The sequence below is a fragment of the Chaetomium strumarium genome (genome assembly GCF_033439665.1).
Source record: "Chaetomium strumarium strain CBS 333.67 chromosome Unknown B0T15scaffold_4, whole genome shotgun sequence".
NCBI lineage: Eukaryota > Fungi > Ascomycota > Sordariomycetes > Sordariales > Chaetomiaceae > Chaetomium > Chaetomium strumarium.
In genome coordinates, this window is record NW_026944432.1 from 1713901 (window position 1) to 1735666 (window position 21766).

General features: G+C 54.7%; 8 protein-coding genes and 1 non-coding gene across 9 annotated transcripts; 4 read left to right on the top strand and 5 right to left on the bottom strand.

The window, feature by feature from the left end:
• Positions 1 to 565: 565 nt before the first annotated feature.
• B0T15DRAFT_201268 (uncharacterized protein) lies at positions 566 to 1279 on the bottom strand. Its single transcript, XM_062862575.1, has 2 exons — positions 971 to 1279; positions 566 to 903 (listed from the first exon to the last, which is right to left on the bottom strand). Exons 1-2 carry the CDS (start codon positions 1235 to 1237, stop codon positions 691 to 693), a joined length of 480 nt encoding a protein of 159 aa, XP_062721324.1. The 5' UTR covers positions 1238 to 1279; the 3' UTR covers positions 566 to 690.
• A 224-nt stretch (positions 1280 to 1503) lies between these two features.
• Positions 1504 to 2376, top strand: B0T15DRAFT_532667 (uncharacterized protein). The gene is made up of 3 exons (XM_062869323.1): positions 1504 to 1664; positions 1729 to 1908; positions 1961 to 2376. Exons 1-3 carry the CDS (start codon positions 1615 to 1617, stop codon positions 2073 to 2075), a joined length of 345 nt encoding a protein of 114 aa, XP_062721325.1. The 5' UTR covers positions 1504 to 1614; the 3' UTR covers positions 2076 to 2376.
• Positions 2377 to 2601: 225 nt separating this feature from the next.
• On the top strand, positions 2602 to 4466 carry B0T15DRAFT_397433 (uncharacterized protein; the record flags this gene model as incomplete). Its single annotated transcript, XM_062864898.1, has 2 exons — positions 2602 to 2755; positions 2827 to 4466. The coding sequence occupies 2 exons, from the start codon at positions 2602 to 2604 to the stop codon at positions 4464 to 4466; spliced, it is 1794 nt and encodes a 597-aa protein (XP_062721326.1).
• Positions 4467 to 6120: 1654 nt separating this feature from the next.
• On the bottom strand, positions 6121 to 6216 carry B0T15DRAFT_t144. The gene has a single exon. It is a non-coding gene; the product is annotated as a tRNA-Ser (tRNA).
• An 86-nt stretch (positions 6217 to 6302) lies between these two features.
• On the bottom strand, positions 6303 to 7369 carry B0T15DRAFT_532675 (ribosome-assembly protein 3-domain-containing protein). The gene is made up of 2 exons (XM_062869324.1): positions 7150 to 7369; positions 6303 to 7082 (listed from the first exon to the last, which is right to left on the bottom strand). The coding sequence occupies exon 2, from the start codon at positions 6959 to 6961 to the stop codon at positions 6725 to 6727; it is 237 nt and encodes a 78-aa protein (XP_062721327.1). The 5' UTR covers positions 6962 to 7082; positions 7150 to 7369; the 3' UTR covers positions 6303 to 6724.
• A 221-nt stretch (positions 7370 to 7590) lies between these two features.
• Positions 7591 to 9183, top strand: B0T15DRAFT_532676 (uncharacterized protein). Its single transcript, XM_062869325.1, has 4 exons — positions 7591 to 7813; positions 7879 to 7978; positions 8040 to 8186; positions 8270 to 9183. The coding sequence occupies exons 1-4, from the start codon at positions 7795 to 7797 to the stop codon at positions 9030 to 9032; spliced, it is 1029 nt and encodes a 342-aa protein (XP_062721328.1). The 5' UTR covers positions 7591 to 7794; the 3' UTR covers positions 9033 to 9183.
• A 2980-nt stretch (positions 9184 to 12163) lies between these two features.
• Positions 12164 to 13717, top strand: B0T15DRAFT_201333 (uncharacterized protein). Its single transcript, XM_062862576.1, has one exon. It carries the CDS (start codon positions 12287 to 12289, stop codon positions 13400 to 13402), a length of 1116 nt encoding a protein of 371 aa, XP_062721329.1. The 5' UTR covers positions 12164 to 12286; the 3' UTR covers positions 13403 to 13717.
• Positions 13718 to 15367: 1650 nt separating this feature from the next.
• B0T15DRAFT_201367 (uncharacterized protein) lies at positions 15368 to 16751 on the bottom strand. The gene is made up of 2 exons (XM_062862577.1): positions 16620 to 16751; positions 15368 to 16055 (listed from the first exon to the last, which is right to left on the bottom strand). Exons 1-2 carry the CDS (start codon positions 16620 to 16622, stop codon positions 15603 to 15605), a joined length of 456 nt encoding a protein of 151 aa, XP_062721330.1. The 5' UTR covers positions 16623 to 16751; the 3' UTR covers positions 15368 to 15602.
• A 1902-nt stretch (positions 16752 to 18653) lies between these two features.
• On the bottom strand, positions 18654 to 21709 carry B0T15DRAFT_485146 (PAS domain-containing protein; the record flags this gene model as incomplete). Its single annotated transcript, XM_062866277.1, has 2 exons — positions 18654 to 18905; positions 18986 to 21709. The coding sequence occupies 2 exons, from the start codon at positions 21707 to 21709 to the stop codon at positions 18654 to 18656; spliced, it is 2976 nt and encodes a 991-aa protein (XP_062721331.1).
• Between the last annotated feature and the right edge of the window lie 57 nt (positions 21710 to 21766).

A 21766-nucleotide genomic window follows, 5' to 3' on the forward strand; every position in this document is an offset into this window, starting at 1 on the left:
TGGCGGATTGGGTCCATGTTTTGGGCCTGCGGAGACGCATCTGCGGTCGCTGTCCCGATGAACAGGGGGGTGCCTAACAAAGTGTATCGGGCGAAGGGTCCGTGAGCGAACAACCGAGGCAGCATCTGCTTGCTTCTGGTGGTTCTCCTTTGGTATTCAGATATACTTCGTGCCTCTTGCGGATTTCGATCTTAGCTACACGAGAGGCTGAGATGGGAACAGATTTCTATGGATTTGCTGGAAGCAACATCGTCATCGTTGGTTGATAGACATGTGCTTCATGTGCCCCTCAGTCGCGAACGAGCACCCTGGCGGGTGACTCCAAAACCCGATAGTTTAGCAACTCCTACAGACGGGAGTGCATACTACGTACACACTCTCAACATCGGATGGGTCATGTCTAAGCTTTACTATACTACTATAAACACTAATCACCTCTAAATATGTTGTTGGCCGTTCATCCATGCAACCTCCGCTAGGCCGTTTACTCCAGGTGGGGCAGCACACATTCCAGGTTCTCTTATACAATACATACTACATCCGTACACTACTAGTAGTACTCCGTCCTTCACCCAGCTTGGACCGTGGACTGCTTCTAGTCATGGGAGCTACTACTACACAGCTTAAGACAAAGCTATCGATGTCCAGACTAGCCGGCCAATCTTCTGGTGTTCAATATTGGCACTGACATCAGTGACCATATAAGGTGTAAGCAGCATGATTGTCTTTCGTCAGACCGCAGTGTGGTATGCTCGGCGCTATGCAGATTGGAGGAAGTGACCTTGCGCAACTTGTCTGCAGGGCTGAGAAGTGACGCAACCGGACGGCGATCTCGTAGTACCCAGAACCGCGTATACACGATAACGACGGATCATTCGCTGGCGCGCCGGGCCCCTCGTGCCGCTTTTGCGTTCTCAGCTGTCGTAACTCCTGCGGATGGTACAAGAACTGGCGTTGTGGCCGGCCTTACGATCGCATCCGAAACGGATCCGCCAACCCTGCGGTATGTACTTGAGGCGCTATGTAAAGAATCGGGCACATGGAATGTGGAAAAGTTTGCTGGCCTGGAGACCCTTAGATGTGGGGCCGTTACTCGGCAAGAGGCCGGCTCGGCGCCTTGCGGCTCGGTCAAAGATGGAGATCCGAGGGCGATAACGCCATACCTCCGGTGCCATGGTAACAACTGGCCTCCGAAAGCAACACACAGAAAACAGGAGGAAAGCGGGAGGCTTTCCATCGGAGACCCTACGACGAAGGTTGCTACTGAGCAGACAGGAAGATCACCCTAGCTGTGTCCAGGAAAAGGCTCGTCCCAATTGTAAACTTGCAACTGAACCTCTCCCGCATTTCTATGGACCCACATAACAGAGGTACTGTGGTAATGTGTGTATAGCAGTACAATATTATACAATACATTAATACTGTATACGGATACTAGTACAATACATAGTTACAGTTAACCCCACCTCGCCTCGCCATCTTTCGTACTAACTCCAATTTGCATCTCATCGCGACGCACTCATATCTCAGCAACATACTCACGACAACCTCCTCTCAACATCACCCAGTCAACAGATTCATAGATACAAGACAACGAGAAACCTAAGCGGCGACATGGGGATATTCGCGAAGCGCACAAAGACCAAAACTCGGCGGCGGGTTCGGTTAGTACTGGTGCACAGACCACATAAAACTCGGAGTGCGAGTTACACTGACGTCTCTTCACAGCGACATCGACCAGATCCAGGCCGATCTGCTGTCTCCAAAACACCTCCAGCAGTACAAAGAGACCAAGGCTGCCGAGGACTTGCCCGGTCTCGGGCGACATTACTGCATCGAATGTGCCAAATGGTTTGAAACCGAAACCAGTCTTGTGCTTCACAGGAAGGGCAAGCCTCACAAGAGGAGGTCAGTCTTTGCTAGCCCCATTCACCACAAGGTTGCTTACAGACCTTGGCAGGCTCAAGCAGCTGCGTGAGGGACCGTACACGCACGAAGAGGCGGCTGCCGCCGTGGGCTTCAGGATAGACAATGGCCCGGAGAAGACGAAGTCACAGGAGATTGAGATGTCATGAACAAGCACCCCTGGGGTTTGCCTCGACGCCCGCAGGGAAGGTGCAGAGACTGGGCTCTAGGCACATGTCCAGATATGAAGTCAGCATATACAGGCGTTTGGGGAACGGATAACAACGGGGCGTTAGGTTCTAGGGAAAACAGAGATAGAAAGATGGTTTCTTCTGTCCAGCCGTGTGCCTCTGCATGTCACCTAAGTTTGAGATTAAAACAGGAAATTGGCGGCCAGCACGCTGTCTCCCGAGGCAGGGCGAGTGTTTGATGGACACATTACCGTTGATTCGTAGGTATGCAGTTATCAGTGATGGTCAACCTTACATGCACTTACCAAGCTTTTAACAGTAAAAAGGAGATTCTGGCTTTCCGTCACTGAGTGCCCCACCGACTTCCGCCACGCTTGGAAATTGTTAGTGTCGCACCCACGTCTAGCACTGGGAATCGCGAAGTTGTTCACCTTCGGCATGCGATGAACTCTCCATGGTTCTTGCCACCTGGTTCTCGCACATCTCAGGCCTAGCACGACGCGCCATGGGGTCAACAGCCTACGCAGCGTACAATGGCTCTGCCAGTGCCAGCCGTGCTTATACAGTGACCGCCATTGGCAGGTGGTCTATCCTCGACAAGCAGCTCCCGGCTGCGGACAAGATCAAGGCGATCCACGTATATGACTTCGACAACACGCGTAAGGAATTCTCTTTGTAAATTCAGTGTCAATGCACTGCTACTGACCCGTTTTTCGCACATACGACGCAGTCTTCAAGACACCTCTTCCGAATCCGAAACTCTGGAATGGGCCGACAATAGGAACGCTGGCGAACCCTGATGTCTTCGTCAACGGCGGTTGGTGGCATGACTCCCGCATCCTCGCCGCCACAGGCGAGGGCCTCGTAAAAGAAGAGCCGCGAGCATGGGAGGGCTGGTGGAACGAAAAGATCGTCGAGCTTATCCACCTAACCAACAAGCAGAAGGACGCGCTCTGCGTGCTCCTCACGGGTCGGTCCGAGTCTGGCTTTGGTGAACTTATTAAGCGCATGGTAACCAGCAAGGGCCTCGAGTTCGACCTAATATCTTTAAAGCCGGCCGTCGGCCCCAACAATGAGCGTTTTGCCAATACCATGGTCTTCAAGCAAACGTTCCTGCAGGCTCTGATGGAGACATACAGGCTTGCGGAAGAGATACGCATCTATGAGGACAGGATAAAGCACGTTAAGGGCTTTCGTGACTTCTTGCAAGACTACAACAACAGGAAACTAAGTGGGTTAGGAGACCCTCTTGCGCGTGGGCCCATCAATGGCGAGGTTATTGAAGTGGCGGACGTGGCCACCTACCTGGATCCCATCGTCGAGGTGGCTGAAGTGCAGCAAATCATCGAGGACCATAACGCCGCCCTGTGCAAGCGACGGCGTGGCATCCGAGGCGAGCGCCTCGCCATCAAGAAGACAGTGTTCTACACAGGATACATGATCAACAACGCTGATACACAGCGGTTGCTCACCTTGGCACAGATTCCGCAGAACCTCCCCGAGGGAGACATCAAGTTTCATGCCAACAACATCATGATCTGTCCCCGGCCATGCCCGCCCGGCATCTTGGAGAAGATCGGCGGCATGGGGAGCAAGATGACCTGGGAGGTGACCGGCACAGCCTGCTTCGAGAACACCATCTGGGCGGTACGCGTGAAGCCCGTACCCACGACAGCAAAGGTTCACACAGGCGACCCAGTCCCGCTGGTCGTGCTGGCGCTGCGCAAGGGCGCCCGCCATATCGACGCAGGTAAGATCGAACACTGGCAGCCGGTGCCGCCGGACATGGCCCTCCGGTTCGAGACGACGGTCGCCGAGAAGATCCTGCTCCGCATCGAGGGCGAGGACTCGGCCCAGTCGTCATTCCATGGCAATGGCAAGGCGGCGCTCAACAAGCGCAAGCACACCAATTCGTCAGACGACTTCCGCGCGCGGCCGAGCGGCGGAGCGCAGCAGCAGCAGAGGCAGTTCCACAATTTCGCCGGCGGCGGCGGAGGAGGTGGTGGTGGTCGCGGGGGAGGTGGCAGAGGCGGCTTCCGCAGCGGTGGCGGCGCGAATCGGGGGTTTAGGGGCCAACGCAGTGGCGCGCCTAAGGGTCGTGGGGCCCGGGGCGGCCATGGTGGCGGAGGCCATCACTACAAGTCGCTGGACGATGTGGGCGGGCGTGATAGCCAAGGTGGATTCGCCCAAATGTACGAGGATGAACCGCAACAGAGGGTGTTCCAGAACCAGAACATCCCCACGGGCCCGTCAAACCCTGGGAATCCCGGGTACTACGGTGGCCCTCAACAGCACGGTGGCTGGACACAGCATCAGCAGTCGGGACGTCCCGGTGGAGGGGCCGGCCCGGAGCTGAACAACTATTACTGATGGCGGAAGTTGTATCTGGTTTTTCGGCATGTTGCTTGTATCACTACCTGTCTTCATACCCATTGTTGCGCTTGTTCCTTGTTCGGCTGGGCGGGTGGATGGATCTGGGCAGGAGCATCGGAGCACGGATATCCTGGGATTTCGTCGTACATAGGCGGCTGTAGTGACATACCTAGCTACCTACCTACCTACCTACCTAATCTTCCATGGGCACGGCTGTGGGGTCTCGGGGTTGGAGGGAACGGAAGGCTATGCTGGATCATTTTTGTAGCATTGTCGGCTGAGCTGGCTCTTGCTAGTTGAGCCGACAGCACTCTTATCTGAAGATGTGGCGTCTCGTGAAGGCCTTGATATGAGAGCGGAGGGCTGGGCAGTCACCTAGCCGTAGCTGATCTTCACAAAGTAGAATGCAATACCACCCCAGATCATGTCCTGTCCTGGCCATGACGTTGAGGAGGAACTGCAAAGGCCCTCCGTTGCGGTTAGGGATGCGCCCCGTATCCGCCCCCGCCCATCCACATTCCACAGCACTCAACGCTCGTGACACTCTTATTCAAATAATCCGTTGGGCGTCATGAGCATGAGAGTTGATGGGGTCCAGGTCGTCATACAGGGGCGGGCCCTCCCGGTAGACAAGGAGCTAAAGGCTGTATCTGCCTGCTTAAGCGCAACAGCAATTGGGAACAGCATAGTAGGGATACTATTAACGAGAAAAATGGAAACGCGGCCTTTGACCTTGTCCCTGTCCCCGAATATGCCAGGGGCCTTCTCGAACTCATAGGTCTGCCTCATACGGGCCGCCTTTCATAGTTCCCGCTTTGAACTAAGATGATGATTACACGAGGGCATCGTGTCAAAAGATATAAGTTAAGTAGGCCGAAACGCTCACTGGTAAAGGCAACCCATAGGCGCCTTCACCACATTCGATTTGCTTAGGGACGGACCTCGTGTAGTGTTTCGAGGCAAAAGGGGCCGGCAATATTCCTCTCTTAGCTGCCTCGGTAATGACCTGAGCCCCTATGTCCTAAGTGACTTGTCAACCGTTGTTGAACCCTGGTAGTTCCTTCTCTGCGCCGTCTTTTCTCCGTATAGGACCTCCTTGCTGATAGATTAAGGGAGGATGTAGGTACCTAGGTAGGTAGTTAACGATCAGCAACCTATAGCCAGTAGTGGCCCCAAATGTGTTTATCTCCGTGCCCTTCATGCATCCAAAGATGACTCACCGTCGTCCAAACGCCGATGAGGGATGCCATATGTAACGACGTACACAGTGTCGTCACCGAACTCGACCTCATGCGCCACCATGGTAGTTGAAGTTTACATGTACGAGCGAGCGAGGAGTATTTACAGAGAGCCTCAGCGAAGAGTTCACACCTAGCAGCGTGGATGATCTTCACGTTGCCTTGTACTTCTGTGCTTGCGTGGAGCGGACGAAGGCTTCCCACGAACCTTCATTCTTCATTTGGTACTTGATACGCCATTCCGCTCCAAGGCACGAGCGGTAGGCCGCGGCCGCCATGACATAAGGTAGTTGGTGATGCACTTGGATGAAAGAGCTCTCACTTTAGTCATATCTGGTGCTGGTATGTTGTAGGATACAGAGCAAAATGAAGAATTCATAGGGTTAGGAAGTTCAAAAGATCAAAAAGCCAACCGACAGCTACAAGATTCGAACTTGTGAGGGCGAACCCAACAGATAGCTGAACGTGGGGATTCAAGTCTGTCGCCTTAACCACTCGGCCAAGCTGTCTGATTACATGATTACCAAATTTTGATTGGATCAATGAGCCATGAGTGCTTTTCCGCCACTGCTCCACTCCGCCGGATTATGGCACTGTTCGTTTAACGTTGATCAGAGGTTTTCTCACAATCTGCTCCATCGCTGACGGCTGAACCGCATTGCATTTCCTAGGCGAAAATGTCCTCCAGATTTAGACGATGGCTTTGTTTATACAAGTAGAGGCCCCCTTTTCCCTTGGATGTGTATGATTTATTTCCTGGACGAGGCATAGGTCTACTACCCCTTTGACATGACTCATCCCATAATCCCCAGGCCGCATGGCTCCCTTCCCCTGCCAACAGTTGACTGAGGTGCGTGTATTGAGTGTCAGGTTTGACTACTCGCTACTCCTCAACAAAGGATCCGCGGAGCAAGAATGAAGCCCCACGGTTGAGCGATACTTAGTGTGATACGCTGAGCCTCCTCTCGCACCTGCAAAGGTTGGGCTTATGTTGAGATGTTGGAGTGATGTGCTCCCTCAGGGCTTGGGCGTTGGACGATCCGCGGCCATGACAATCCTCCTCTGCTCCTCGGGCGAAAAGAGAGTTGTTCCCTGCTGCAGCGCGCTCACGAGGATCTGGAGGGCGTCGTTTTTGAAGTCATCAGCAGCCCGCACTTTGTCGAGGTCCTCGGCAAACTCTTTTGTGGCGCGCTGCAAGTAGTACGAGGTAAATTCGGCTGCAATCTCTTGATCTGATTTCTGTGGCGGCGCCATCTTGGCTCTGTCCTGATCGAAATGATGTTATTTTCGAGGTTTGTTTCCGTGGAGGTTTTGTAGGTTGCTGGAGCTATCGACATCGAAATGGAGTGGGTGCCTTCAATGGCTACCGTCCCTACTAAAATTGATGAATGGGTGGGTCACTTTGCACTGTAAGTTTAACTACGTGTAGGTATTGTACATACTACTAGTACCTAACAAGAGCATTTCGTCCGTCAGCGGAATGGTGAGGAAAATAAGCCGGACAGTATATGTTCCGCCGCAATGGCAGCGGACTGAGAAGTATTCTTCTTGACAAGGTGGAATTGCAATGCCATTTGAAGGCTTTGCCGGCTACGATATCCGACATTCCATCTGCCATTCTGCCTTTTCAGCCTATCTCCCCCCAAATCGACGAGGGAATAAAGTGCTGACAGCTTGGGAGATGGAACCCATTACCGAGCCGCAGACTTGCTCGATTGGCTGACTATTTGTGAGCCTGGTTGATGCCCAGTCGAGCTCGCAGGGCTCGTCGTGCGTCGTAAAGGAGCGGAACAATGCGATTGGCCAGCCGCTGCACAGAACGACAGGGGTTGTGACGGGTTGCGGCTCAGTGCGACTTGACCCATTGTTACCCAGGGATATTAATCGCGAAATACGACTGAGATCAAGACGCTGGGAAGAGAATGATGATATAAGGCCGGGCTGGTCTCGAGATGGACTTCTTTATAAAAGCGCTGGCAACGCACCTGGTGCGCAGTTACAGCGGACGGTATCACACTATCAGTCCTCTTGAGCCATCAAGCTAAGTACCGTCGCCACTTACACGACCTGCACCACTAGATTTCGAGATGGTGTCAGGAAATTATGGTATGCCCCATCCAGTCTTCCCATCGTCTGCGGAAACATGCTGACAAGCCTGACAATGAGCTCAGTTCCCGGCAGCGTCTACTTCTACGCCCCTAACAAAGGCGCTCCGGTCTTCTTCGCGTTGGCGTTTGCACTTTCTGGTTCCTACCACGCCTACCAATGCGTGTAAGCGGGATATACAACCCTGGTTGGTTTCTCTCGCGTGCAGCCAGCTGACATCTCTCAGTCGCTACAAGAGTTGGCGCCTAACGGGACTCTATGTTTTCTGCGCCATTCTCTTCACCGTGGGCTTCATCATCCGCGAGATGGGTGCATTCGACTACGAAGACCTGATCAAGTACATCGTCAGCATTTGCCTGATTTATGCAGCGCCGTACGCAACCGCCATCCATCTCCTTCCCCGCGGTCCAAACAGGGCACCCACCCGCTAACACGACTTGTTATCTCTGCACACAGCCCTCTCCTCGAACTAGGAAACTACCACATCTTTGGGCGCATCCTCTACTACGCCCCATACCATTTACCCATCCACCCGGGGCGTGTCCTTACAACCTTTGCCTTTGTTTCATTCATCATTGAAGTCCTCAACGGAAACGGCGTGGCCTACAGCGTCAATCAATCCCTGAGCGCCTCGCAGCAAGCAACGGGTCGCGCCCTGCTCAAAGCCGCGCTGCTCATCCAGCTCGGCGTGATCGCCCTCTTCCTGCTGCTGGCCGCGACCTTCCACCGCCGGTGCCTGCGCGGAGGGCTACGGAACCAAAACCTCCTCTCGGCGCTATACACGCTGTATGCGTCGACGGCGCTGCTGACGGTCCGAACCGTGTTCCGCGTGGCAGAGTACTGGAGCATCGCGCAGCACGACTTCTGGTCGCCGCACGGCATCGATCCGAATTCGCTGAGCCCGGCGATCCGATACGAGTGGTTCTTCTGGGTGTTCGAGTCCAGCCTGATGCTGGTCAACCACCTGCTGCTGAACGTGCGCCATCCGCGGCGGTACCTGCCCAAGAGTTCCAAGACGTATCTCGCGCTCGATGGCGTGACGGAGGTGCAAGGGCCTGGGTACAAGGATGGCAGGTCGTTTTGGCTGACGCTGGTTGACCCGTTTGATTTATGGGGTCTGTATAAGGGGAGAGACAATGAGGCGAGGTTCTGGGAGCAGGCTAGCGAAGGGGGTGGGAAAGGGCCCAATGCGGGGAGGGGAGATGTTGAGGCACAATGAAACCTCACATCTGAGTGATTTGCGTTATGATGAGAGAGTATGGTAGTCAGAATGTCGAATGTCTTTGGATGCTTGTCTCACTTATCGCCTTACTGTTAGAAATCAAGTTGTGTAAGAATTGTGATGTACACAGGCAGTTTGGCCAAGAGAATACTATACGAGGTACCTAGATGAGGCGCGTGATGAACTGGCTGGCCTACTAGAGTGACACCAGATGGTAACAGCAAGGTCAGGCTATTCATATTCCCGCGACGCGTTCGTTGAAGAAGGTAAGTGCCACATCAACGCCCTTATGATAACGTTATGTGGACTAAGGCATTATCGCTATCTACGCGGACAATTGGTTTGTCTTCGGCATTTCGGCTCGAAAGACCCATCTCCTTCATGCATGTGGAATTGTACATGGTCTGATGTATTAAGATCCTTCCTAGGATTGTGTTGTTGTTGTTCTCCATCAGGTGGAGGGATTCAAGGAAACAATGGAACGGCCAAGAATATAAGGTACCTCCTAGATCGTTTTCTCGGACTCCGTACATAGACCAATGATTTAGGCAACTTTGAACAGATGATCCGCCGCCTTAAGCGTGGCTTGGGTATTACGATCTCACGACCCACATAGGTCGGTTGGCCCCATTTCTCATCCTTCGCGAACCCCATAGGATTCGGGAAGTCCGAAGTAACTGAATGCGATCCTCGAACAGAAATTGTTTGTTTTGGGCCCGATTCGGTTACAAGACGCCGCCACAGGAGTGACCAAAATATAGTTGACAAACTGCGTCTCTACTGGTCGATGACTTGATAGTGAAGAGATTTGAGTGGTGGTGTTCGAATTGTCTGGTATAAATTCGAATTTCAGACTCATTTTCGCACTGTAGCTATTGGACTCTCCCGCAACTTCATTTTCCTTCCCCAATGCCTGATTTTGATTTTCTGTAGCACATCCTTCGGTAGTTAATATCTTTCGATTGAAAACACGGCTATTGCTAAGGAGCTTAGAAAACCTCTCGCCGGAGGTATTAGATTTCAAAGCTGTCCTTCATAAAGCAGAAGTTATAGAACTTTGGGAGGATGTTGAATCATTGTGAGTAGTAATGCTTGCTTGTGCATCGCGGAGCCTGTTTCACAGAGGGTCGAGTGGATTTTGGGGTGTTCGTAGAGAATCAGTCTGGCAGTGTAATTGTACGGGTAGTAAGACAAGAGGAACATGTAGTGAAGAGACTCAGGTTTTGGGAAGGCTAATCCTCACATGGTACATCTTACATCGTAACTAAAGCAGGGTGTTTGCGGGTAATATAATGCTAGAAGAGATCAAACGGAAGCCTAGAAACACAATGATCCTTACTTCCATCCGAGTGGGAATGGATCAACGTTTTCCACGACATGATTTCTAGACTCATTCTTTCATCTTATACCCTTACATCATTCTTGCATTGCTTCTTCGCTTTCCGTTTCCCTCCCTTCCTTCATTTTTTTCATACTGACGCATAGTCGAATACCTCCTTCCATACCTCCATTTTGCTTCCCCTAGCGCGCTCATCTTTAACAGTGTTTCTTTCCCCTCTGGTATATCCCTATTCCATTCCTGATATATCTTCCAATGAAACGACTCTAGATTTCTCGATAATAAAGTCAAGCAACGCGTTGGCAAAAGTACACTTTAGTACAAGTCACCTCAACACTCAGGGTCATGGTGAAGTAAAGTCCCCATACCAGTTACACGTTGTGCAGTTACAGTACTACACGGAACACTTACACAGTACTCGGCTCGGTCTCCATCTTTACGAGGCGTCTCGGAGCAAAGCCCGCCCAGGTTTCCGAGCAGTTGGGAGTACTAGTACGCCGTAGTGTATGGGTTAGTTCCGAGGCTTATCGTTCCTCGCTCATAGCCTGATACTGTACGTGGAAGCGCACCGACGGAGTATCCCGTAAAGAAGGTCAATCGAAGCCTGAAGGTACCCGCAGGGCCAGATGCAGCCCCACTTGCCTTGTTCGCTACCATCCCTTCCAGGATTAACCAATGACAGACATTACCGAAGGTCCCCACTACTGACAAGGGTTCAGGGACTTTGACCACTGCACATGTTGGTTCTTGACTGACATGAAAAAACACAACACAATCACTCTTGACCCTCCTCTTCCACAAATGCCATGCCACAAGAATGGCTACAGGGAATGAAAAGTGGCGTGGGTCAAGACTCTGGGCGTCTGGCTTTTTCTTAGATAGGAGGTCACCGCTGAACTCTGCAGCGGTCAGAACAGAACATGCCGTTCTGTGTTTGCGAATTGTTTCGTTTTGCAAGTACATACGTTTCGCAAATGCACCCTGCACCCCTTAGAGCAAAAAAGCACCTAGAGCTGAAGGTAAGCTTACCTTGGTGGTGGTTTGCTTGACATCTCGTCTGTAGTGCATCCTTTCATGGCTAAGGTCATTTGTTTTTGTTCGGTGCTTGGTTGTTGACAATTGACATCCATCGCATTTCTGGAAGCACTGCCTTGGTGGATTTGCTTCCTCCACCACCCGTGCCATCGGAGAAAGGTGGCTGCTCAGGTACCTAATCTAGGTAGGTAGATATTGGGAACCCGAGCTTACCGTTTCGGATGCAGCCGCAGTCCTCGCATTGTCAGAGAAGCGAAACATTGAAGCGCGCACGACGGTATCACGCGGCAGCACAAGTCGGGTGCACACGACCCGTCGTGTAGTTCTGTTGGGTTGGCCGCATCTCAAGACGACCATCAGAACTCGCCTGAGCCTGGGTCTGCTGGGACTTTTGCCCCTCACGCAATTTACCTTTTGAGCGAGCTTGGCAGGACGTTAGCCACACCATGTCCAACAGGGTGCGATGCCCGAAATCACCAGGCTGCCGCTTTTCCAACAAACCAGAATGGATCCCGCGCTGAGGCAGTGCCCCCACCGCAGCGACAGCCCCGGTCGTTCCTTTTCCTGTCACTCCCGTCACCCCACCTTTCAACCCGACCCCTGTACCACTCGTCTGGGGGCCCTTAAACATCGATGTCGCCCAATGCGCCTCATCGAAGAACAACCGGATAGGGTCAGATTCTCCGAGGATTTGTTGACTTGAGACGGCAGTTCTGCTCAGCGAGTATCAGTACCACTGAGCTGTGTCTCTCCTTTGAACTACGATTCAGCTGGAGTTCTCAACAAGTTTGTGTTATTGTCCAGGGGCCAGTGAGGCTCTTACATCGGCCAGCTCGGTTGGATCCTTCAGCTCTTTTGGCTCCTGGGAGCGCGCCAGATGAGGACGAAGCCCAAGATGGAACAAACGCCACCACAGTCACGAAAGAATGAGCGATGGGGACCAGAAATATATGTCCACTTGGAGTTCAGAGTCTCATGGGGCAAGAAAGAACAATCACCAAAGAGCCACCAAGTCACTTACAGGTCTCGCGGACCACGCGAAAGGTCACCTGCATTCCCACGTCAGGTGCCGGCAGCCAACACCAACTACCTCGCTGCTATTCATGATTTCGACCAGAGGCAATCGAGATTGCGTGAACGTCGTCGGCAGTTCTTCGACAATCCTAACCGGCACCATCAGATGCAGGAGTACTACCCGGCCCATCAGCAGCCACAACCACCACCACAACCGCAACTGCAACCAGGTCACCTTCAGGTACCCATAATTCGAGAACCTGAACGGCCAACCCGGGCCGATACACGGGGGTCCCACGAACGTGGACGCTCAGCGCCGCCCCCAATCGGGGAGAATCCGTGGGACGTGAGCATTCCTCAGGAAGCCAACCGGGCCACGATGGAGATCAGGCGGAAACCCCTGCCCGCTCCGCCGTCACAATTCCGTCTTGGGGAGGGAGGGCAACCGTGGTCGATGTGGTCACTGCCCGTAGGGTACGACCCGGACACATTCCCAAAGGACGACGACGAGGAGGGTTTGCCGGTCAGGTCTGATCCAGCGGATCGAAACTCGACCATGTACGCCACAAATCCAGATATGGTCTCCACCTTCTCTCCGGAACCAGCCCCAGTAGCACGGACGCGCGACGCGGAGACTGGGAGGACAAGGGAGCTTGGGGCGCTGTCGGCAGCTATGATGACGGTCGATAACGGCTTCGAGAACCAGTGGTGGTATCAAGGACGGCGAAACACGATGCTCACGGATGAGCCTGGGACGTCGGTGGAAAGCCCGATTCATCGCTGGTCGACCGACCCAATGACCGCAACGACAAGTCCGCCGATGACTCCGACGGTGCAAACAATACCTGCGTGTGTTGTCTCGCCTCTGACTGAGTATGCTACGCTGCATACGAGCCCCGGTCCAGCACCAGCGTCCTTACTGCAGCGGACAATGTCGACAAGATCAGAAGAGCTTTGGATCCATGAGAGGAGTCCGTAATGTGGGCGGTTGACTTGGACTTGGCTAATTGGATGGCGTTTGGGAGCTCTTTCTTGGTTTACCCACAAAAGGATATAAGTCGATACCACATTCAGTGATGGCTCAGTATTGCTGGCACTGGCTTTTTGTACGAGTATGGGAGGACACGGTATCATTTAGCGATCTCTGGTGTTTCGGTATCGGTTGGCACATCTCAGCGTGGAGGGTATTCCCAAAAGCTCATTTTTGTTTTCTCCCCCCCGACTTTAGGGGTCATCGACAGACATGATCAACCGCCACAACTAATCTAATGAGTTCATCTGGTCGAATAACTTCTTTCAGTGTATCAACATATCCGTACTGCCGCCGGTTTGGCCAACTTCAGCGCTGACCTCCGAACTAGTAGGTTTCACTCCCCAATCCGGAACTGCATGTATGTGATCCCAAAAAGGGGAAATGACCAGGCACCAGTGATCAGACAGGCCCCTAATCCGATCCGATATCAAGTTCGGATCACTTCGCGCTGTCTTGGAACACCACAGGTATCGTTTTGCGCACCAAGAACACTAACAACCCCTACACTACTCCCTATCCAGTACACGGGGCGGAAATTCCGTACTGTTTCAGCCCTGGCTTCCGGGCCTGGCTGGGTGTCAGTCTTCGGCCCGGCTTCGGGGTGGGTCTTGCTGATGACCACTGTTGTTGGACACCGAAGCCAACGTTACAGAGGCGCGACTCATCGGCAGGGGGAGAGCTGCCTACAGCCTCCGACTTTGATGGCGGAAGCAGAAAGAAACCGACATCTTTCTTTCCTTTTTTTTGTGTTCAGCATCTGGAGGTCCGGTTAGTTGACACGGCGAGGCTAATGACAAATGCCGGAGTATTGTACTTGTACAATACATACTGTAGTAGCCGGGGAAGGGCTACGACGCTGACAGCGCTAAGCCGAACACCGTGTGCTTCATACCTAGAGCTATCTTACGCACTGCCCGCCTGAGAGCAAACACTCGGGACGATCTGACGACTATGTAGTGTGCGTACCACTGGACTGTTGTCATCGTGGCTGGTCTTCCAACGGTTCTTCTGCCCCCAAACGGCAACAGACTCTTCACTTGCCCACGGATGCTTGTCCGCCAAACCACCTTCCCTCTTCATCACTCGAGCATCTAGGTACACTACGGCACGCACCACGTCGCCGAACCGTGTGAGATGGGGACGGGATGGAATTGGGACGAAGGCCCAGGCTGCGAGCAACCAGAAGGAGAGATACGTGAACGTCTGTACATCCGGAACCCGCACTGGCTAGGACATACATACGCCCGGGACCGTCTTGGCCAGAGAGTGCCGCTGCCTAAAGCCTCGGGGGCTCCGGACGGTCGTGGATGTATGTGTATTGTACATGTACACATATTGCACAGTACTGCGCGCAGTGCAAGTGTAGCACCGACACTCCATCACCATGCCGGACGCCGAGCTCACAGGCAGAGAGAGCAGTCGTAGTGGCATGCAGAGTGACGGCAGCATCCCAGTACTGAACCGAGTGTATATGCAGTAGCCTATCACGCCCGGCATCTCACCCGCAGCGTTCATCACGGCAGAAGGGAAACACACACGCACACCACCATCACCACCCGTAGTGTTTCGGTAGCCGCTCGTCTTCAACGAGAGAATATGGTAGCCTAAAATAAGGGCAGAGTAACCCTGCCTTCCTCCCCTTTCCGGATATGGGACGCCAAAGATGTATATACGCATGTATGTATGTGTGTGTGCGTGTGTGTGCGCGCGAAGTCAGTCAGCGTGGCAGTGACATGCAATGCAGTGTAATGCTGCTCATCAAACCGCTCTCACATACCGGTCAGGAATCTGCCTTTCTCCTCGGCTCTTGGTGCTTGGGCCTCGCCCTGTCTCTGTAGGAAGGAGTGAGTCTGCTGTGGGTAGACGGCGGTGTTGGATTGGGAGGTTCTCCATGATGCTGTGGGGAACGAGTCTTGCTGACCGACTTGTCTGTTCTGCGGCCACTACCTACCTTACCCCTTCCCCTCACAACGTTGACCGCAGACTCCTTGGTGCTGAGCATTCGGACACTGTCCGTGAACCGTCCAGGGAGTCAGGGACAGGGGAGATTAGTGGTGTTTTTCTTTTGCTTCTGGAAGTATCTGTGGACAGGACAAGAAGCCAGGGAGGGCTCTACCAGAGCGTGAATACTAATTCTGATCACGAGTCATGACGATGGGGTTTCTGAATCCATCGCCAAGCCGCGACTTGCGAGACTGATCCGATCTTTGTTGATCTCGTAGATCCGGCGTTCTGAGCCGTTCGGGCCATGTCCCTTGCTACCTTGTCCTTGTACATACATATGTACGGAGTACTGTGCCTTACACGTGTACGGTAGCGGTGAGAGAAGGCCAACGGCGGAACCGGCCCTCTGTGTTGCGCATGACGGGGTCCGAACCGTCCGAACCAGCGGGAGGGCAAGGGCAGGGTCGTGTCTTTGGTGTCTTTGGTGGGCCCGTCGGTCTGATGTTGGCGAATCCTTCCAGACGAACAAGTCCCCTGCTTCTTGTTTGCGTCGATGTTTGCTTCTCGACGTCACAGCGAAGGGGCATCTGGAGATGGTCATCGGGCCGGAAAGAAACTGCTCAACCAGGGCCAGGGCAATGCTGCTTGCAAAGGGCTTCTTTCACTCCAGAGGAAACCCGTTAGCAAGACATAATCATAGCGTACAGAGTATGCACAGCAGCCTCATAACCCAGCCTCTTGTGCTGTACATACATACATGTACCTGTAGAATACATACTTACCTCGTGGTCAGCCATCCGAGACCGAGTAGCGCCTCGAGCCATCGATGGTTTCACGGCGTTTGAGGCTGGCCTCAGTCTCAACAATACCCAACCGGAGAGAAGGTGATGGCAATGAAGTACGGAGTAAACGGAACGGGCCCGGCTCCCGAGTCCGCGGCCAGATCTGGGGTCCACACGGCGCTGGTATGTACTGTGTTGTGTATGTACATGTATGTAATTACCAGTATTGTGCGGCAATTGCCAGAGTGGTCGTTGATGGAGCCCAGGAACAGGCAACAACTTTCGAGACCCGGGGATTGGCCGGTCCCAACGTCCTCCCGCTTGGCCTACTCTTAGGGGAACGGGTCCGTCCGCTCTCGCGCTCTCGATGGCAAGCCTCATCTTCTGTTCCCGTGTTTTTGTTTGTGGCTGACTGTATCTGGAGTTAGGGTACATACCATATCTCATGCATGCTGTCGGCGTGCTGTCGCCCACAGGGGGTTGGTTTTACATGAGGGTGAGTGGCTTTTTAGATGGGTTCACAAACAGTCCCGCCTGTGCTAAATCAGGAACTACCGCGCTGTGTAAGTGCTCAGTGTGAGAGTAAAGATACATAGACCGTACACATGTAGGTACTTAACAGTAGCACTCAACCCGCTCATCGATGAGAATGAGAACCCAGCCCATGACAGCCGCTTCTACCGGCAGCCACAGGGTAACATGGCCCGAGTAAGTCTCTCGCGTCACAGACCGGGATGCCATAGCCGTACGCTATGTATGTACGTGGGGTTGCAAGATGAGGTAGGATTTAAGCTCAGAAGAATTCTGCTGCCTGGCGTGGGTTTTCCTTTTCGAGATGGCCCCCAGTCACTGCCAATGCTCCATGATGAGATGGCCCATTCTGATCGGATCATCGTCATCGGTACCCAATCAGGAAGGGAAAGGGGTGGAATCGCTCATAACACCGCTCGTTAGCCAAAGCTTGTGTGTGTGTTTGTGTGTACGGCACCCGAAATGGCTTACACTATCTTACGCAGTCTCCTACGTATCTGGCCTCATCTGATTCCGCATTCAACGCTACCAAGCATCTCCGCCTGATGCCGAAGCCTCGAAGCCCTGTCCAACAGTCTCGAGGCCCCGTCATGCGTTTGAGGCTTAGTGTAGACGGCTCCCGTGGCGCGCGGGAATGGGAACACCATCTCCGTCCCCGGGCTCTGCACGTTTCATGTGGCCGCGCCTTCCTAGACTACCTAACTACTAAGCGGTCAAGACTCGAGAGAGGCGTTGGTTCACCGAATGCTATGCGTAACGCGTTTTGCGTCGTTGCGCGCCCATTAACATCAGTAAGGCCGTGTGCGTGGAGAGTTGTAGGTCGTGGGTTGTCCTTGGGGTCCCATGGAGGTCTGCCGCCTGGAAGGTGATTACTCGTACCTTATGTACAGCAAAAACAAGAGAGAGAGCAGAAATCTGGAGTCCCGGACACAAGATGAGATGAGTCAGCGTCGAATTGAACTTATGCGTCTGAAAGATACGACGACACTCACGAGGTATGAGAGCAGGCCAGCCGACAAGAAACTTCTCGCCGGTGACATCCGAGGACCAACAGAACCCAACGGAGACAGGGTCAACAACCACTTACCTACACTCAGCAGTCCAAACCACTCGTCGTCTCGTCGTCATCCGACTCTAGTCACTCGTCACGTACTGCGTATACATAGCCGTAGTACAAAACCAATTCCTCTTTCAAGTACTAAACACTACACACTAAACCCCTGACAGCCCACACGGTCTGACCCTGAACATGACCTGTCGAGTCCAATCGCCCAGCAGCTCGCGGGCCCGATCTACCCATCCATGTACAATAACGGTACCAGTAATACCCTTGGCCGGCCAACCGAATGATATAGATATGATGATGCCATCCATGGATGTCATAAAACAAGCCCGGGGCCACATCGTGACCTGACCGGAGAGGAAGCAGGGGAGATAATTACAAGGCACTTTATCTAAGAGAGCCAACTCGTCAAAGTCCATCAGCGCAGAAACGATGGAGCGTGGCGCCAAAACAGCCAGCCATCACCAAACCCCAAAAAACACCAGCAGATAACCTCCCACCAAGTTCCCTTTTTTAAATGCCGATACCAGCCCAACCAACTAACAGATTAAACGACAGGCAAGCAGCGGAGCACAGCGAAGTAAAGCAGAAGTGAGTGAATTCATGCTGAGCCAGCCAGCATCGAACGCAAGCCAACGAGCTTGTGGTTGGTGAACCACCAGTGGTTTGAGTAAGCTCCTAGGATGGGAGTGAGTGCTTGAGCAGGTATGCGATCTCCACAATCGAAAGCTCGGGCGAGCCAGATTTCGTAGGGACAATCGAAAGGGCGTTTAGGCGCGGTCGGGGACCTAAGACACTGAGGTGCTGACGGGTTTGTCGAGTTCTTTTCGTGAGGATGATGGGGAGCTGCTGCGCGGTGATTTCCCGCATCTCTCTCCTACTCCTCGCGGATGGAGCTCATCTCCATGGCGCTGCCGGCTGCGTCACCAAGGCTTCCCCTCTCCATGCCGCTCGACCCAACACTGACCGCGTCGGCCGAGACCTCACGTCGCAAGGGAGAAGACTCGGCAGGCGACTTGGTGCTGGCGGAGCTGATGCTCGAGCGTTTGCTGGCTTGAGCATCCCCGCTTCCAGCGCGGGATCGCGGCGACACCTTGCCCGTCTGCTGCTGCTGCTGCTGTTGCTGCTGCTGCTTTCTGTTAGCAGTTGCATCATCATGTCTTGTTACTAGCAGCAAGTGCTAGTAGCGGAAGGATGGTGGGAACATACCTGCTTCGCCCACCTCAGGCCGCACGAATTACACAGATCCCGCTTCCCGCTCGGACCCCTCCTCCACTCGGGCGTGTCACGCCTATGACAGTTGGCGCAGTCACGCACCGCTTTAGAACGGACCGATCCGCCGGCGACACCATTTCTCCGCTTCCGCTTCTTCTTGTTCGCCGTCAGCTGGTTGAGCTCCTCGGCGAGCAGCCGGTTGACCTTCTCCATCTGCCTCAGCTCATACTGCCAAGAGCCGACTCTCGTCGTGCTCAGCTCCGCGAAGACCTCGTCATCCTCCGACTCCTTGAGTTCTTCCACCCTTGCCGAAGCGGCCGCCTGGGACCCGACCCGGCCCATGCTGATGTCCTCAAAGGGAACCACCACTGCCAGCGAGCTCCCACCGCCGACCTTGCTCGACCCCGCGATCGGCCGGGTCGCGGCCTTGGCCACCTTGATCTGCGCAATCAAGAAACTGCACCGCTGCTGGCCGTCCCCGGCCGCGTCCCCGGGGTAGAAGAAGGTATACGCCGGCACCATCTGGCCCCTCCTGTGCAGGATCTCGTGCTTGAACCCGACCACTTGGCCCCTCCGCGCCTTTTCGATCGTCCGCCCAAACTCGTCGAGGGACTCCTTATTCTTCAGCAGCTCCTGCATGCTCGTGCCCTCCAGATCCCGCGGCTTCAGGTCCAGCAGCCTATGCGCGGACGAAGAGACGAAGAGGAACAGGCCCGAGGGCGACATCTTGCTCCAGATCTCGGCCTCGCCGGCGCCAATGCCGCCCGAGTGGGCCTCGACCACGCTGCGGCGGATGGACAGGACCGGCCGTTTGCGCCCGACCAGGACAATGTACTTTCTGCCCTTGGACTGGTCGTAGTGTAGCGCGCCGTGGCTCTCGAACCAGGTGAAGCCCGAGTGCTTGCGGCGGATGCGGAAGGCGACGTCAATGCTCGAGTCCTGCCGGGCTTCCTTGAGCTCGCGCGTGACGGACACGATGTCGGACGGGTGGCAGACGGACGAGAGCGAGGCGCCCACCAGCTCGGCCGTGTCCCATTCGAGGATGCGTTTGCAGGCCGGGGAGAGGTAGAGGAAGAGGCCCTTCAGCGAGAGGACGTGGATAACGTCGTCGGCGTTCTCGAGGAGCATCTTGTCCCACGACTGCCTGTGCCATTCCGAGGCCTGGCCGCCGGGGTTGTGCTGCTCGAGGAGCTGCGTGACCTCCTCGACGCTGAGCGTTTGGCCGCTCTCGGGATCGAAATGCGTCGAGCTGGGCGGGTCGACAATGTACCGATCGATCTTGCTGTGCAGGTAGTTGACTTGCATGCTCCCGCCCGATTCCTGGCCGGAGATGGCGTCGGGGCACTCGACCAAATCCATCTGGAACCCGACGCAATATTTCATCTCGCCGTTGCTGTCCTCCCAGGGGATCGGGATCATGGTCAGCAGATTCAGGAACGGCTTCCCGCCCTTGCGGTAGTTGATGATGCTTTGCTGGATCTCCTTGCCTTCCTGAATGGCCTTCCTCATCTTGAAAACAGCATCATTGTCGACGAACTCGCGCTTCGACCCTGCTTCGACTTTACCATCTGGGCTCTGCAAGAAGCGGCAGTTCTGGCCCTCAATCTCGTGCAGGTTGTAGCCCGTCAGGTTCTGGAAGTTGTCCGACACGTAGACGATGGGGCAGTCGTTCATGGTCAGGTCGCACACCACGAAAGCGCACGACAGGTCGACGGCCCCGATCTCGACCTGCGGGTTCTTCCGATTCACCACGTTTGCTAAGACCTGGAGCATAGGGAACCCGCTGGGCGCGTAGATGTCCTTCTTGGCCTTCCGCGGGCCCTGGCTGGCTGCGGACGGCGCCAACGAGCCTGGGGTCCCTGCATGGCTGCTGGACCGACCCGCGCTCGAGCGGGACACCGCTCGAGCTATGCCGGATGCGGCTGGCGAGTGGATGGACGCCGGTCCTGACCGCGCCTGCGTCCCGGGGGTGGATACGGCTGTTTGAAACTGGCTCATATCGGGGGTCGGCCGCAGGCTCAAGGGGGGTTCTTGCGGCACGGGCGTGTTGTCGAAGCCCTCGCGCTGTCCCATGATGCCACCGCTGGGGCCAAGTCCGAAGCCGGAGAAGGGGCTGTCATCGCCCATATCCGTATCCATGGCGAAGTCCGTGCTGACAACATCGAGATTAGCGGGCGGATACGTTGCCGGCAGGTCTGGGCATCTCCATAGGCCCCCCGTGGCAGAACACGATGTCACCGGGCCGAGGCCTAGGTTGGAGAAGGCTGCCATGTCCATCGAGTCCGGCACCAACGTGCCGAATTCTCCCTGGCCAGGCATTGCTACAAGTCCCGGCTGGGAAAAGGGCACCGAGCTGCTCGGCAGGCCAGCAGTGCTCGCGAACCCACCAAGACCCGCCATGGTGTTGTGGGGAGCACCGAGGTTCCCGAACGAGAACGGGTCGAACGCGTTGCCGGAGCTGCTGAACCCCATCATCGACATGCTCGGGTCGTCGCTCTGCGGCGGCATGATCGGCTCGGAGAAAGGGTGCGAGATGCTCCGCCGCCGCCGGAGCTCGGGGTTATCCTGGCCGACCATGTCGTCCAGTGGGTCGCCCTCGGCCAGCGAGAGGCCCTCCGGGGTGGCCGACAAGGGATTCGCATGACCATACTCCCCTAGGCCCGTCGTGTTGAGCATGCCGGGGACCTGGTCCTGGACCTGCTGGGTGCTTTGCAGCATCGCCAGCCGCCGGCGGACCTCGTTCGCGGAGGGAGGGGAAGTGTGGTAGTCGTTGTT